This window comes from Hemitrygon akajei, chromosome 5 (genome assembly GCF_048418815.1).
Source record: "Hemitrygon akajei chromosome 5, sHemAka1.3, whole genome shotgun sequence".
NCBI classification, from domain to species: domain Eukaryota; kingdom Metazoa; phylum Chordata; class Chondrichthyes; order Myliobatiformes; family Dasyatidae; genus Hemitrygon; species Hemitrygon akajei.
Window position 1 is genome coordinate 172,508,417 of NC_133128.1, and position 18,163 is coordinate 172,526,579.

Here is an 18,163-nt window from a genome sequence, read left to right on the forward strand (position 1 = left end):
ACTCATAACCTCCTGTACTGCCACAATGAGGCTACATGCAGGTTGGAGGAGCAACACCTCATAACCCACCTGCGTGGTCTCCAAGCTGATGGCATGAACATTGATTTCTCTAACTTCCAGTAACTCCTCCCCTATCCTCCCTGCCCCTTTGGGTGTCCCTCTTACCCCTTGTCTTCTTCTCTCCCACACACCTCCTCCAAAATCTTGCACATCTGAATTAAACATCTGCCATCCCCAGTGCACTTACCCAGCTGAACAAGGACCCCTGTAACTTCTGATAACGTTGTACCACCTGTCAACTGCACATTATGAGACACATAGACAGGGTAGATAGTCAGGGTTTTTCTCTTCCCCTCCCCCAGATAATGGAATTTTCAAATATTAGAGGGCATAGGTTTAAACATGAGAGGGGGAAAATTAACTTAGCGATTTCCAGGCACCAATACTTCCCATGTTTTAAAAAAATAGTTGCCGTCAGGAGAGGTGGGTGTAAGAGCAACATCTCGGAGTAATCAATCCAGGCACAGCAGGCAGAGAATTTATGAATACATGTCACTTGCAGGCAGATGTGACGTCTAAGTTGGCATCATGATTATCACAGACATCATAAGCCAAAGCACTTGTTTCTCCACTGTACTACTTTATAAACCCTGTAAGTGGTGCAAATGGCCAATGAATCTGACTGCAAAAAATCTGAACTGCTGGCAACTGTCATTTGGGCCTGAATGGTTTGCAAATTACTGTAAACTTTTCCAAAATTTGGGAGCTTCCAACATAAATTTACATATTATGTCTATTGCAGCTAGAGGATAAATTCCAAATATAGTTCCAGTTCTAATAACATAAAGAATCATTAGCAGTAAGCTCAGCATTGTATTTTGTTAATCCTTTTCAGTAAAACTTGTGTATCGTTTGTTATCCTGACCTTCAAGTAATAGGAATCTTACCATTATTGTCAAAAATGACTCGCGCACAGTCATCATCTTGATTTGTAATGGGGCATTTGTATAATCCTCCTGTTACATTAGCTTTCTGGTTTGGAAGTCCTTTCGCTTTTGGAGCACCAACCAGTAACCTGTTCAAAATGGTATCAAAACGTTAGATGTGAGATAATAGACAGCACAAAGTAAATTTTTACCATGTTAGGCAGACCAAGGTAGAGATCTTTGCTTCAGGGGTCAGGGTCTAGAATATTCACTTGCACAATGGCACTGAGCGGGCCTAAACGAGTGCTCGAGCTATTTATACTATCACCACACAGGGGAAAATTCAATCCATACTAGCTCCATAACAATCCTATTTGTCCCATCTCCTTCTTCATATCTGCAACTTATTCTCTCTCTTCCACAGGGCCATCAACTCCACTTTTTTAAAAAAAAAATCTGTTTGCCATTCAAGAGTGGTAAGAGAGAATTGACATTAGCCAATTCACCTACCAGCTCGCCATCAAAATGTGGGATAAGCTGGAGAACCTGGAGGAAAAATCACGCCATCACATACAGAATGTGCCACCTCTGCACAGAAAATACCCGAGGTCAGGGTTGAACCTGGACCGCTGGAGCTGAGGCAGCAGTGCTAACCCCTGTACCACCAAGCAAATGAGATCAGCATTCATTACAGGACAAATCCTAGTACTTTCTTGTTCTTGGCTGGTTTCTGCAAGTATCTTGTTCTTTCCTAAGAGCCCAATCATCATATACTGGATAAGATATTTGAAAAAAAGAGTACTTATTCCAAAGCTTTAACCTGGATATTATGTAAGATTGGAATACTCTGCAATAAATTTTCGTGGTGAATGTCAGCATCTTTGCCAAACCCTCGAAAAAAAAATTCAATAGGAAACAAAACCACAAAAATGTTGCTAAGCACCAGCAAGTGAATCCAGTATGGTATTTATTAATCACTGTAAATATTAAGGAATTATATTAATTAAGAATTAAACACTAAGTCAGAAGAATACAAAGTTGAAAGTGAAGACAAAGCTTTTCTGACTTCATGCTTTTTTTCTTAAACTGGTTTATTCAACTTTTGGAAGGTACATATTGAATACTGTTACAATTGATTTTCTACTTTAGTGGAGTTGGGTGCATTCTCAAAGCAAAGAACTGCTTAGTCCACAGTTGTCTTTCTTTCCTCGTTTTGTTATAAAGAACAGATACCAGCTTTCATCTCATGAAGCATGGTGTCAAACAGCAGTAGCTACAGGCCATTATTAGATGTCTGTGCATGACATAAACGATATCAGCAGCCATGAACTTGAACAAAAGATTTATGAGAAGCTTGAAAACTTCTGAGAAGTAAAGTACAAAGATCCTTTCAGCGGCTAAAATGCAAGGGCTTCAGAACTTCACGACAATAGGAGAACAAATAAAGGCTCACTGTCTCCATCTGAAGCTTCCGCTTCAGATGCAATTTCCCCCTCCCTCATCCCGCAGTTTTAAAGAGTCCCAAATAGTTTTCAGAATTAAAGAAACAAGCACGAGCACACTTAAAAGAATCACCACACAGTTCCAGGATTCTCACCTGTACTTCTGAAACTTTTCAAGAATACTTATCACCTTCACAAATGATGCCACACAAGAAGGAATCAAGTGAACTCGAATGTAGGCTCTGAACATCCATACAATTATCAATTTATTCTGCATAAAACCAAAAAGCAAATGGCATAAAGGCAGCCTTTGCTAATATCCAGTCCAAAATTCAACTCTCCCAAATAACTTTAGATCTTCTTTCATCCATAGTGCTTTCCCAGTGTATGTGATGAATAAACTCTTCTCGGGCTGCCAGCTGGGTACAGGTATCGATTATAACCATCCTTGAAGATGGCAAAGTTTGTCATCGAAATGCCAGTTATAATCAATACCTGTACCCTGCTGGAAGCCCAAGAAGAGTTTATTCAACTCTTATAGATGCTCAAGGGGCATTCCGCTCTTCCCGAGATGTAGCCGTCAAGTGCCCTGGCCTGGGTACGATAAATAACTTTGGACAGATTTCAATGAGCAAGTCTAAATTTACTGGATTTTACTTGCTTCAGGTGACAAAACTAAGATCAGCTGAGACAACTGCTAATGAAAACTTTTTATGACTAGTTTTGAATCAATCCAACTTGGGAGTGTTTTTTTTTTAAAACAATCATTCTGATGACAGAACACCATAATCTTTGCGAGCATGAGGAGCCAAAAGGAAATTGTGATCATTATGGTCAAGTACTATGAGAAAGGTTTCTTAGAAGTGTGGCAGCCTCAATGGGCATTCTTTCAAATGCAATTAAAAAACAAATGAGGCAGACAGCACTTGAAGAAAACATGCCCATAAATTAACCATGTCTCCCTTTCCCTTAGCATCTCTCAGCATATACTGTTACATACCCCGTGACTGTCACATGACCATGATGTAATTGAGTCTCTGCTGGGCATGATGTAATGGTCTTGTGATGGTGGAGTGATGTAATTTTCCCACCAGTGAGAGGTCATGTGATGGCCTGTTTCAACAAGTGTAAAGGGGGAAAGCCTTGCTGTGACACAGGTCAGTTCGTGGTTTAATTCGTCAGTTACTCCGTTATGCTGCGTATTCGTCTCATAACTCAGTTTTGTTTTAAAGTGGAGTTTTACATTCTATTGTAATTTGTGCTGGCAGTTTTTAAAACCACTGCCGGTTTTGATTCCTACCTTTGTAGTCCAGTCAGAGAGTGAAGAATTTACCTAAGTACAGAAAACCCGAAAGATCGAGTAAAGTTGGTGTCATTGGTTTACTACAGGAGCGACCTTATTGAATCCTCACTCAAGGAGGTAGTAACCTGCATCCGAGATAGTCCCTGCTGTAAGAGCAGAAAGGGCTGGATGCAGCAGTATTCACCAAGGAAAGATCAGTGCCTTTAAGCCATTTTATTTCCTTAGTCATAAGTCCTTTGGGCAAGGCGTATTTCGGCTGAGATCAGCAGTAACGTCATGTCGTTGAGGAATTCATTACTTCAGGAAAGTCTCTCCTAATTGACTGTGTAAATCAGTTGGACTTTTGCATTTACTGCTTTAAGAACTGTGTTCGCACTTATCGCTTTAAGAACTGTTCGGGTTGCCGTATAGCAGTTAACTTCCAGTTAAAGTAGTCATTTGGTTTTTTATTGAGCAGTGTTTAATAAATGTTTTATTCATTTATAAAAAACCTGTCTCAATTCTATATTCACTGATGCCGTATCATGACAAGACAGTCAACACAATCTACTAGAGTAAAGATATTGAAATTTCACCTTCCACCAGTCACCGTCAACGGATAGGAAAGCAGCAACTATGCTCATGTCAGTCATTCCAGGTCGTCACAGGCTGCCGGTAGAGCCGATTCCTCACAGCACTAATGACCTGTGTTCAGTCCTCACCATGACTACTGCCTGCGAGGACTTTGTACCTTCTGCCTATCAAAGGGTTTCCTTTGGTGCTCTGATTTTCACCCACATTCCAAAGACATGCAGATTGGTGGGTTAATTGGCCACTATAAATTAACTTAGTGTGAATAAATGGTGCAATTTGGGCAAAGCTACTGGGAGTGCGAGAAGAATAAAATGGGATCAATCAGACACAAAAATGCTGGAGGAATTCAGCAAGTCAGGCAGCAATCCATGGAAAGGAAGAGTCGACATTTCCGGCCAAGACCCTTCTTCAGAACTGGAAAGTAACGGGGGGGGGGGGGGTGGGGAGACCCCAGAATAAAAAGGTGGGGAAGGGGAAGGAGGACAGCTTGAAAGCAATAGGTGAAGCCAGGTGGGTCAGCAATCAAAACATCGACTGTTTTGTTCACTTCCACGAATGCTGCCTGACCTGCTGAGGTCCTCCAGTATAGTGTGCTCTGCCTTGGATTTCTAGCATCTGCAGAATTGTACATTTACGAGAGTACAATAGATGCTTGTTATTCAGTGTGGATTTGTGGCTTGAAAGATCAGATTCCCTCCTGAATGACACCGTCACCTGTGACATGTCGGAATTGTAGTGAGAGACGGGAAAATTAGCATTCAGCAAAATAACTCACCTTCAATCTTTATGCATAACCCTCAATCCCCATGTTAAAGTCAAATCTGAATAAAACTCGGGAGACCAGCTTCTTATAGTTGCCACAGTTTATCGCACACCCTCCTGAAGGAGGTTGAGACCCAGTTGTCGGAGGGAAGGCACATAAGTACTGCCACCATCCGACAAGTGGGCCTACTCCCTCAGGTTACAGCCATATATTTATACATAGTAAGCCCCATACATTACTGTTGCAAGATGTTATTTGAACTGGTATGCCCACCAAGTCTGTTGGTGCGAAACTTAGTTGAGTCTGCTAGATCAAGGCTTAATTACAGATAGATGTGCTGTCCAGTCCTCACCAGTTATTCCCTTTGCTAGGTCCTGACTTAATTACAGTCCTGTCCTTATCAGTGCGCCCTCCTCCCCTACTCAACCAAGGGTACATTGTCATCAATCGCTCAATGTCTCTCTGCAAGCCAGGGAGCCTGTCTTAGCTGACTGCTGAAGGCAGAGTTTACTTCAGTTCAAAAATTCCTTTTCAGTCCCAATTATTCTTTTAGTCAGAGTTCAAAATGATTTTTTTTTCGTATCCTCAATTCCTCACCTATCCTGTTTACAAATCTATCATAGCCTTAAATATACAAGGGAGACTCTCCGCCACAGCACTCAAGTTCAAAAGACAACTTTCTGAGAGGAAAAGTTCTTTGACATCTCAGTCTTGAACTGATGCCTTTAACTCACAGCGGCTGGTTGAAATGAGGCAATCCATGTGTTTGCAAGCTGGAATGCAGCTCTTGCTGCTCGGCTCATTCTGGGATTTTTCTTTCCCCGCAATGGTCATCTCATATTGTAATCATGTATTGATTGCTTTCATACAACACACAGCAATACATCACGGTTGAGGCCCTTTAGCCCATAATATTGTGCCAACCGTTTAACCTATTCCAAAAATCAGTCTAACCCTTCCCCCCTCTCATAGCTCTCCTTCTCTTTCATCCAGGTGCCTTTTAAGAGCCTCTTAAATGTCTATAAAGGTACCTGCCTCCAACACCGGCCCTGGAGGTATGCTCCATGCACTCACCAGTCTGTGTGTAATAAAAACCAAACCTACCTCTGACACACACCCCCACCGTACATTTCTCCAATCTCCTTAAAATTGTGCCCCCCCCCCTCTCATATTCGCCATTTCAGCCTCGAGAGTAAAACACTCTCTGGCTGTCCAACTCTATCTGTGCTCATCTTGTATACCTCTATTAAGTCACCTCTCATCCTCCTTTGCTCCAAATGCTTCAACATCTTTTCTACAATGAGGTGACCAGAACTCAACGTGATACTCAACAGTGGGGTTACCTCATAGCTCTTCAGCTCAATCTGCTGAATAATGAAGGCCAACAACCCATTACACCTTCTTAGCCTCCCTATTAACTTGTGTGGCAATTTTGAGGGCATGGACCCCAAGATCCCTCTGCTCCTTCACAGTGCTAAGAATCCTACCAGTAATCCTGTATTCTGCCTTCAGGGTCAATGTTTCAAAGTGACACGCTTCAACAATGGAGGACAAGTCATGGGTATGCACAAAGCAGAGGTTGATAAGTTCTTGATTAGTAAGGGTGTCAAAGGTCACAGGGAGAAGGGGAATGGGGTTGAGAGGGTTAATAAGTCAGCCATGATCGAATGGTGGAGTAGATTCAATGGGCCAAATGGCCTAATTCTGCTCCTTTATCTAATAGTCTTGTGGTCATTATTCTGGATTGAACACCATCTACCATCTCAGTCCAGCTCTACATCTTGTCAATGTCCCATTAGAACCTACTGTTACGGATTCAGGCAACAACAAATATATGAGTTAGGCAGGGGTTAAATAACACGTTTATTAAACACTGAAAACAAACCCCCCAAAAGTAAACAAAACACTAACGTAACCGGAAATCAGCTGCTGTGCGGCAGCTTAAACAGTTCCTAAAGCAATGAAACTTACAGTCCTTAAAGCGATGTTGCAAAAACAGTTCTTCAAAGTAGTATTGCCAAAAGTTCAAAATGCTCACAGTCCATTTAAGGGAGAGACTTTTTAAAGACGATTTATATTCTCTTTCACGTCATTTTGCTTCAGTTCCCAAGATCAAACTTTTTCCCACGAAGAATTTACGAAACGAAACGGCTTAAAGGCACTGACCTTTCCTTCACAACACCATTCTCAATCCTTTCTGGTATTTCCTAGGGATTAACACGAGAACAGTCAACGAAATCCTTCCGAATGAGGATCAAACAAGGTCGAACCTGTTTCACCGTCGAAATCGATTCGCCTCGATCTTTAACTCCCGAACTCCGATCTTCACTCTCCACTGATTCTCAACTAGCAGTATTGTAAGAAACTGCTGGCAATGACTTTTTAAACTTTAGGCATTAGATAAAACTTCATCTTTCAACTAAACTGCGTCATAACATTAAATCACGCAGTGGCATGAAGTCAACATGGCAAATCCAGCCACGAACTGCCCCTCCTCACAGGGAGGGGTCCTCCTCTTATACCCTGTAAAAAAAACCTGTCACATGATCTCTACTGGCGGGAAAATGACGTCACTCCACCATCACAAGACCACTACCTCAAGTCCAGTATAGCTTCAACCCCAGTCACGTGTCACGTGTACGTAACACCTCCCTCCAAAAAAAACATTTTTGGTCTGATAAGAACAAAAATTTTAAAAATTATTTACAAAAAAAAAACAAATGTATAAATTATATAACATACACAATATACAATACCATCATATACCATCTTACAACTCACAATACAGTAGGAGTGTTACAATTGAAAAAAAAACCACTCCATAAAAAAAATTACATTGTACATTCAACATCGAGATAGACAATCAGCAACCACATTATCTTTACCTTTAATATGAGTTATCACAATATTGTACTCTTGTAACATCAAACTCCAATTTAATAATCTTCTGTTTTTGTTTTTCATCTTACTCAGAAAAACTAACGGATTATGATCAGTGTAAACAATAAGTGGTTTTTGAGCTGTACCAACATATACCTCAAAATATTCCAAAGCTAAGAGATAACAATTCCTTCTCTATTGTCGAATAGTTTCTTTGATGCTTATTAAATTTCTTAGAAAAGTAAGCTACTGGATGATCAACCTCATCACCCTCATTCCTTTGCATTAATACTACTCCTGCAGCCTCATCACTAGCATCTACAGCTAATGAAAAAGGTTTTTCAAAGTCAGGTGCCTTGAGCACAGGTTGTTGACATATCATTGTTTTCAATTTTTCAAATGCTTCTTGACAAGGCACTGTCCACACAAACTTCCCATTCTTCTGCAAAAGGTTAGTTAGTGGAAGGGCAACATTAGCAAAATTCTTACAAAATTTTCGATAATATCCTACCATTCCCAAGAATCTTCTGAGAGTTTTTTCCCCGTTGGAGTGGGAATCTCTAAAATTGCCCGAACTTTTGCCTGAACAGGAGCTACCTTACCTTGACCCACAACATAACCAAGGTAAGTCACAGTGGCATGTCCGAATTCACTCTTAGCTAAATTAATAGTTAAGTTAGCTTTTGAAAGCCTTTTAAACAATTTCTCCACCGCAATAATGTGTGCTTCCCAAGTATCATTTCCTGTCACTAAGTCATCAATATAAGCATCAGTATCTTTCAATCCCTGAATCACAGAGTTAATCATCCTCTGGAAAGTACCTGGGGCATTCTTCATCCCAAATGGAAGAACATTATATTCATATAACCTAGATGGAGTTACAAATGCAGAAATCTCTCTACCTCTGTCCGTTAATGGGACACACCAATACCCTTTCAATAAATCAATCTTTGTAAGGAACTTTGCTTTTCCAACTTTATCTACACAATCATCTACTCTAGGAATTGGATATGCATCTGTTTTCGTTACAGCATTCACCTTCCTATAGTCCGTACAAAACCTAATACTACCATCTGGTTTTGGCACCATAACACATGGTGAACTCCAATTCGAGTTAGAATGTCTAATAATATTATTCTCTAACATATATTTAATTTCTTTCTCAGCAAGTTCACATTTTTCTATGTTCATCCTATGTGGGTGTTGTTTAATAGGTTTGGCATCTCCAACATCTACATCGTGAAGCTATAGTAGTCCTTCTCGGAACATCTGCAAACAAATCCTTATATTTAAAAATTAATTCCTTCATCTGCTGTTTCTGCTCTAGCTGTAAATGTGCTAATTTCTCATCAATATTTTCAAGAATGGTTGAATTTGGTAACCTAACAGAAACAATGTTGGATTTAGAATGTAATTCAGATGAATCATCTATCATGTTCCTAGTTAAATCAAACTCATTCTCACTAACCACAACAGTCACAGTATCAGATTGTTTCCCAAAATATGGTTTTATCATATTTATATGGCAAAGTTGTGTTGACCTTCTACGATCTGGAGTTTTTATCACGTAATCCACATCATTGATTTTAGACATAATTTCATAAGGACCATAAAATCTAGCTTGTAAAGGATTTGTCTGCACTGGGAAAAGAACCAACACCTTATCTCCAGGCTTAAACATTCGCATCCTAGCTTCCTTATCATACCAAGTTTTCATTTTCTCCTGAGCCAACTTTAAATTTTCCTTGGCTAAGCTACAAGCTTTATGTAACCTGTCCTTAAATTTCAAAACATAGTCCAACAAATTAGTGTGTATTTCCTTACTAATCCACTGTTCTTTTAATAAAGCTAAAGGTCCTCTAACTCTATGCCCAAATACAAGTTCAAAAGGACTGAAACCTAAAGATTCTTGTACCGATTCCCTTACTGCAAATAAAAGTAAGTTTATACCCTCATCCCAGTCACTTTCATTTTCCACACAATATGTCCTAATCATATTCTTGAGGGTAGAATGAAACCTCTCCAAGGCACCTTGCGATTCTGGATGGTATGCAGATGAAGTGATTTGCTTAGCTCCCAATTTATAAACTATCTGTTGAAACAATCCAAACATAAAATTACTGCCTTGATCAGTTTGTATTTCCTTAGGCCATAGGTGCCAAACACAAGGCCCGCGGGCCATATCCGGCCCGGCGTACAATTATATCCAGCCCGCGAGATCATTTTAGATAGATCTATTATTTTAATTATTAATGGCCCGGCGATATGAAGCGCTGATAACACACAAACTACAGATCCCATAATGCAGTGCAACAGCTGCCGATAGGCTACCCAGGAACATTCCCGCATCAAGCATCTGTTGCTGTATACAACGCTATTCTTCGCACTGAGTTCGCACGGCGCTTTGGAGACTTCGAAGCACAAAAAATTAATTTCTAGCTGCTTCGCAACCCATTTGCCGTCGACGTGGAAACTGCACCTGTACAGATTCAGATGGAGCTGATAGACCTGCAGTGTAATGGGACACTAAAGGCAAAGTACGACACTGCAGGGCCCGTACAGTTTATTCGCTCCATTCCTGAAGCAATGCCTCAGCTCTGTCTACATGCGGCTCGAACCTTGTGCATGTTTGGTAGCACATATCTGTGTGAGAAGCTTTTACAGTGATGAAGATTAACAAAACATCACACAGGAGTCGTCTCACTGATGAACACCTGCAATCCATCCTGAGAATCTCCACAACACAGAACCTTACACCAAACCTAAATGAACTTATTGCCAAGAAAAGATGTCAAGCATCCAGCTCTGACAAAACGGCATAAGAGCAAAGAAAACTGAGTGTTTTGATTTGTTATTGTTTTAACTTTTGCTGAAAAGCACAAATTTTATTTATATTTTCAGGGTTTTTTTGCAGCATGCTCATATTTCTAACTTGTATAATACTGACAGGAGATATTTTTATGGACAGCAAAATATTTAAGTTATTTAAAGTTTTAGTTTATTTTTTCTGGAATAATATTCCTGTCTGTTTTTATTCATATTTATGTTCAAAAAATGTTTAGTTTTAGTGTGTTCAATAAATGTTTATCCTGTTCGGCCTGCGACCTAAAGTGTGCTTTGAGTTTTGGCCCCATGTGCAATTGAGTTCGACACCTCTGCCTTAGGCAATCCGAAATAAGTAAAAAAATTTATAAGGGCCTTTGTCACAGTTTTAGCTTTTATATTCCTAAGTGGTACTGCCTCTGGAAACCTAGATGAAGTACACATGATAGTCAACAAATACTGATAACCAGTTTTTGTCTTTGGTAATGGACCAACACAATCTACAATAACTTTAGAAAACGGTTCACCAAATGCTGGAATAGGTTGTAATGGAGCCACTGGTGTAACTTGATTTGGTTTACCCACAATTTGACAAGTATGGCACGTTTTACAAAACATCGCCACATCTTTTCTTAGACCAGGCCAGTAAAAATGTTTTAAAATCTTGTCCACAGTTTTCCTTACCCCTTGATGTCCACCTAAAGGCACACTATGAGCTAAAGTCAAAATCTCATTTTGATAAACGTTAGGGACAACTACCTGGTAAACAACATTCCATTCCTCACTTGCAGGAATTGTAGGTGACCTCCACTTCCTCATCAACACTCCTTTTTCCAAGTAATATCCTACTGGCACCTTCTCAATTTCACTATCTAGTAAAGCTTGTTCTCTTAATTTTATAATCTCAGGGTCTCTATTCTGCTCTGCTATCATCTCCTTCCGAGACAGAGATAAATCTTCATAGTCAGACTTACTCCAAGAATCTTGTTCAAACAATGAAGGTAAGAAAGTCTCTGACACATCCTCAAAACTCGAATCCTGAGTTGAACAGTCATGAGTAACAACCTCATTCTGCGCATCAATCTTTTTAGCCAGAGCTCGAGTTACAACACAGGAAGAATCTGTGTTAGAATTCATCTCTGGTTCCTCTGACTCCATTATCAAATGCACTTCAGGAAAAACTTGTCCACCTGCCAAGTCATTACCTAACAATAAAGAAATACCCTTCACAGGTAAGCTATGCTGTAATCCTACTTTAACAAATCCTGTAACTAACCCTGACTTTAAATTTACTTTATGCAAATGTACAGGCATAAAATCACTCCCAACACCTCTTATATAATTTACCTCACCAGTATCAGACTCTTCATTAAACCTCAATACACTGTCTAACATCAGTGATTGAGAAGCTCCAGTATCCCTAAGGATTTTTATTGGCACCAGAGTAGATCCTTCTTTCAAGGATACAAACCCTTCAGTTATAAAATGATCATATCCCTTTTTAACTTGGTCAGATTCTAACAAAGCCTCATTTGTGTTTATCAAACCCTGTAATTTTACAGGTGTTTCAGTATGTTGCACACAAGCATCTGGAACTGCTTCCTTCTCTTTCTTCTTCAATCTGAAACAGTTAGCTATTACATGGCCAGGCTTCTTACAATAGTTACAATAAGACCAAACTGTCTTTCCTTCACAGGTTTTCCTTCGTCCTTACCTTTCTCATTAACATCTGATTTAATTTCTGATTTACCTTGAGTCTCCATGTTATTATTCCTCTTAAAAATTCTGCCGAGGAAATTTATTCTTATGGATTAAAACATACTCATCAGCTAATCTAGCACAGTCCTGCAATTTATCAGTACCCCTCTCATTTAAGTAAGTCCTTACTTCAACAGGAATGCTTCTTTTAAATTCCTCCATTAAAATCAGCTCTTTCAATGTATCATAGTCCTCATTTACATTTTTAGAAGAAACCCATCTCTCAAAACACACAGCTTTATCATAGGCAAGTTCCACATAAGTCTTTTCCACAGACTTTTTCAAACTTCTGAATCTTTCTCTATACGCTTCTGGGACTAATTCGTATGATTTTAGAATATCCATTTTCACCATATCATAATCAAGTGCTTGCGCAGCAGTTAAAGCTGTGTAAACGTGTTGTGCTTTGCCTTTAATTACACTCTGTAACAACACTGACCATTTATCTTTCGGCCACTCTGACATCCGAGCAATAGTTTCAAAAAGGTGGAAATATCTTTCCACCTCTGTTTCACTAAATGGAGGGACCAATTTAATTTCTTGACTAGCAACAAACGGCTTTTTAGAACCAGAAGACTGATTCCCAGACCTTAATTCCACCATTGCATAATCAAATTCCCTTTTCTTTTGAACAGCTTCTAACCTACAACGCTCCAATTCTGCTTTACTTTGTTCCAACTTCATTTGTTCGATTTGCAACTGCATCTCTATATTACTTATTGGAAACGATTCTAAAATCGATTCATCAAAAACACCCGAATCCACATAGTGTGACGTGATTTTTCTCTGTGTTACAGCCTTTGATGTAGTCTGCAAAATACCTTTAAGTTGCAATTTACTAGCTATCTCAGATACCTCAGTTTTTTTCGCCTTCGCTAACAACTCCGCGCCTGGCGAAGCCAGAAACTCATCAATATTCATTGTTGCCGAATACCACACACAAGCCAATCAAACAAAAGAATCGAGTATTCCCCGTTTCCAAAACACCGATTCAAAAGTTAAGCATTTAAACTCAAATGATCCAATCCGGACGCAGCCCCCATATTTATGTTACGAATTCAGGCAACAACAAATATATGAGTTAGGCAGGGGTTTTTATAACAAATAACATGTTTATTAAACACTGAAAACAAACCCTCCAAAAGTAAACAAAACATTAACGTAACCGGAAATCAGTTGCTGTGCGGCAGCTTAAACAGTTCCTAAAGCAATGAAGCTTACAGACCTTAAAGCGATGTTGCAAAAACAGTTCTTCAAAGTAGTATTGCCAAAAGTTCAAAATGCTCACAGTCCATTTAAGGGAGAGACTTTTTAAGACGATTTATATTCTCTTTCACGTCGTGTTGCTTCAGTTCCCAAGATCGAACTTTTTCCCACGAAGAATTTATGAAACGAAACGGCTTAAAGGCACTGACCTTTCCTTCACAACACCATTCTCAATCCTTTCTGGTATTTCCCAGGGATTAACACGAGAACAGTCAACGAAATCCTTCCGAATGAGGATCAAACAAGGTCGAACCTGTTTCACCGTCGAAATCGATTCTCCTCGATCTTTAACTCCCGAACTCCGATCTTCACTCTCCACTGATTCTCAACTAGCAGAATTGTAAGAAACTGCTGGCAATGACCTTTTAAACTTTAGGCATTAGATAAAACTTCATCTTTCAACTAAACTGCGTCATAACATTAAATCACGGAGTGGCATGAAGTCAACATGGCAAATCCAGCCACGAACTGCCCCTCCTCACAGGGAGGGGTCCTCCTCTTATACCCTGTAAAAAAAACTGTCACATGATCTCTACTGGTGGGAAAATGACGTCACTCCACCATCACAAGACCATTACCTCAAGTCCAGTATAACTTCAACCCCAGTCACGTGTCACGGGTACGTAACACTACGACAACCTTTTATACCGTCCACAACCCCACCAACCTTCATATCACCTGTAAACTAAATGGAAAGTCTTCCATCTTTCTCATTCAAGTTTTCTTCAATTTCCTGTGCACTGGGGAGATGCAAGGTACAAAGAATGAAGGCTTCTGCTGGATGATAGGACACGAAGGGCACATGAAGGGCAGTACAAAGATTCTGTATTGTCCCATCACAGGAATCATCCTTTCAGAATTTCAACTATTTAGCTCCCCAAGGAATTTTGTATGTACTTCAATACAATTTTCCATCGTTCTCAATGCCAAATGTGTTTAGTATTGATCTACTCAACCTTTACTAGTAGGGCAACTCCTCCATAACTGGAATCATTCTAGTGAACAGGCAGAGAAATGATAGCACCAGTTCCACAATTGTTGTGTCCAAAGAACTGACTCACAAATTCATTATGACTATTGCCTGAAATAGGAAGAGATTACAGGATCTCATCCTTGTAGAGATCACACAATTGAACATTAAGGGAGGAAAGGCCTATATGTGGCTACCTGCACTTTAATAATGAGGCCCAATATAAACTTGAGGAACACTTCATCGGGCACATTGCAGCCTTCAGGACTCAATATTGGATTCTTCAACCTAAGTAACTTGCTCTTTCTTTCAGACTGTGTCAGAACTGACCACTTCTGCCAGTCATTCATCCGTTTAAAAATAGAAACCCTCTGACACTGAAACATTTCCAAGATGCTGCCTGACCCATTGAGAGTTTCTAGAATTTTCTATTTTTACTTCTGATTTCTAGCATTTGCACTTTCTTTTTTCATGCTTTTCCCTTCGGAACGTGATGGTTGCCGAGTTGGGAGCAATAGCTCTGATAGCTCGGTCTATTACAGTCATTGAGAAAAGTGCACAGCCCAGAGACCTTTTCAACTGGTTCCAGATGCCTGAAGGAATACTATGAATGAACTAGCTTTAGCAAACATGACATCAGAAACTAATTGTATTAATCTTTCTGGAGGTCAAAAACGTGTTACTTTCTTGAGTTCTTGTCACTTTCATTCCCACTGGCAATGCAGAGGCAGCAAACTGCTAATTTTTTTTTTGCTTGATTATACTATAGATCACCGTGTTAACTTCCCACTTCCAACCAACAACAGTAAAATCTTTGTATTAATTCAGACCTCGACGTCCATCACCGACAACAAGTGGGTTGTTCTCAATAATGCCTGTGAAATTCTGCAGGTCGACGAATACCATCAATCGTGCCTATATGCAAAAATCCATTGTATTGTACTATTTCTGAGGACAAAGTAAGAATTTGTGCTCCTTTATTAAAACCAAGTCTCAATTAGGTTCAAAAATGATTCAGCTTATTTTAAGGCAGTAAAATAAGATCTGCTGCTGTATTTTATTTAGCTGTTGTGTTTCCAGGCTTCAAACCTATTAGCTCCTTCATAGACTTCCCTTTTACAGTATCTACCTCATCATCAGTATTGTGGTTTTTTTATATAAAAAACCTCCAGCTTCTGGATACAGTATTTATCTGTAACTACTCTAAGCTCTTGCAGAACCCATAGCATGTCAATATTACTATTGAAGGCATCATCTCCTTGTAGCTACGTGTTTAGCAGCTGTACAAAAGTCAATGATAAATATAAATGGTAGAATTAAAGAAACTGCTGCAGTAAGCAGTTCGCAATTTTTTTTCCAAAAAAACAAAAAAAATTCCTTGGTTTAATTGTTTTTGAACTAATATGCAGAAGCCTCTGTGTCTAGATTAGGAAATGAAGGAAAAAATGCCTGCAGTATCCAGTGTTGAGCAATAGCCTGCACTTTCTGTGAAAGAATACATGCAAAATACATAGAAATCGCAGCAGGTACTCAAGACCCTGTTGGTCCAATTAATTCATTTGTCCTCTCCTCTGTACTCAAGCAAGCAGTTCTAAATCACATTAACCAATAATCCAGGCTGTGTTGCTCCAGATCTAGAAATTTAATTGCCTGGTACAACATTTTACTTCCCTACTGGATGGAATTCAACACAACTTCTCATTTCAGGTCCTGACACTTGCATTGAGCCACTGGACACATCTGGTGATGTGAACAGGTGTGTGATGCATGTATGATGGTGCTTACACGATGTATGTGATCTAAAAACAGCATTTGCTTCAGAAAGTGAACTGAGCTTTAATCAAAGGCTTGAAGCCTGCAAGAGCATCAGCTAAAGGGTTAAACAGTATGCATCTTCGGTTCAGAATGTGCCCTAGTACAGTGATTGTTCTAGTGATTGCTCACACAATGCTCCAGTTAGCCAATGGCTTTAGTCCTCCAATTGTCATTCCCAGCAACCTTATTCCAGCCCAGTCCCTCTCTGAAGGATGTCTTTGCTGACCACATGAAAACTTCACTCCACAGCCTAATCATTCACTCTCCCTGGTCAATCTTGCTTACATTTTTTAAGTCTTTCCTTATAGCTGAATTTTCAGACAGCTTCCATGTGAATCTGGGTTACACACTCTGTAGATCCCAATACAAAGAACAGCTGACACTAATAAAGGTTCATTGGGTAAGTTCATCCCAAACCACTCATGAAACTTTTATGTTAAAAGGTAGCCAATTAAATAAGGTCCTCAAGGTGACCCAGCATTCAAATTGTACTTCAGTTTGAATCATTAGTTCCAAGATACATGGTAATATAGAATCAACATTGCAAAATATTTTTCCATTTACCCACATTAAAAGTAGAAAGCCCACAGTCCCTGAACTGTCTGTGTATGGATTGTTAGATAAAAACTGGTTAAGGTCCTCTGCAATGGCTTCCCTTCCCACAGGACAACTGAAATTCCCTTCTATGGTTACTGTGGAGAGGCACAAACGGTATGTTTGCACACACCTGTGAAAATGTCACCTTTGGAAGTGTCACTACCTCATGAGAGAAAGTTAATCATCAGCAAGGAAGACTCAAGCCTCTTTCAAAACTACTTTCTTATTCATTCCAAAGTCCATTTTGAAGATACGCACAGCCTCTTCTTGTGCAGGATATTGCGGGGAACGTTTAGTTTCTTAGAGTGAGTTAGTGGATTTTGTAGCGGGTGTGGGGGTAAATTCACATAGACCAATCCATAAGCAAACATCAAAAACGCTGCAGACCTGAAACATATCGAAGATGTTGGAAACGTCCAAAAAGCAACATTTGTATAAAAAGGCATCAGAAGATTCAGATTCAGTTTATTGTCATTTAGAAACCACAAATGCAATGCAGTTAAAAAATGAGACAACGTTCCTCCAGAATGATATCACAAAAGCACATGACAAAACAGACTACACTAGAAAATCCACGTAACGTTTGGCAATCCCCAATCCAGAGTCCGGAGAGGCTGCTGCGTATTAATATCGTGCTACCGTCTTAGCGCGTTCCCCGGAAAGGAGCTCCAAATCCACCAGACAAACAAGACCAAAAACTAAAGCTACAAGACCTGCACAAAACCACATAGTTACAACATATAGTTACAACAGTGCAAACAATAGCATAATTGATTAAAAAAAACAGACCATGGGCACAGTAAAAATAGTCCAAAGATGTTAAAGGACTGTAAGTTCAAAGGAAATCACCACACAGTTTCCACAAGTCCCCAGGGTCCCGGCAGACTCGCCATCCCACACCGGCGGCAGAAGGGAATACCCCCCGCTATGGACTTCCACGGCGCCGCCTGACTCAGCCTCGCAGACGCAGCACACAACGAAAGCTCCGTCGAACCCAGCCTCACAGACGCAGCACACAACGAAAGCGACCTGACCGCAGCAGACTCC

The 18,163-nt window shown here is 39.9% G+C and overlaps 1 protein-coding gene across 2 annotated transcripts in view; it reads right to left on the reverse strand.

The window, feature by feature from the left end:
• LOC140728462 (integrin alpha-6-like) overlaps positions 1-18,163 on the reverse strand; it is a 94,818-nt gene that overhangs the window by 53,854 nt on the left and 22,801 nt on the right. For both annotated transcript variants that reach the window (XM_073047215.1, XM_073047216.1), the window contains exon 2: positions 948-1,075. In XM_073047215.1, coding sequence (XP_072903316.1) covers positions 948-1,075 — 128 coding nt within the window. The remainder of the gene's footprint in view (positions 1-947; positions 1,076-18,163) is intronic.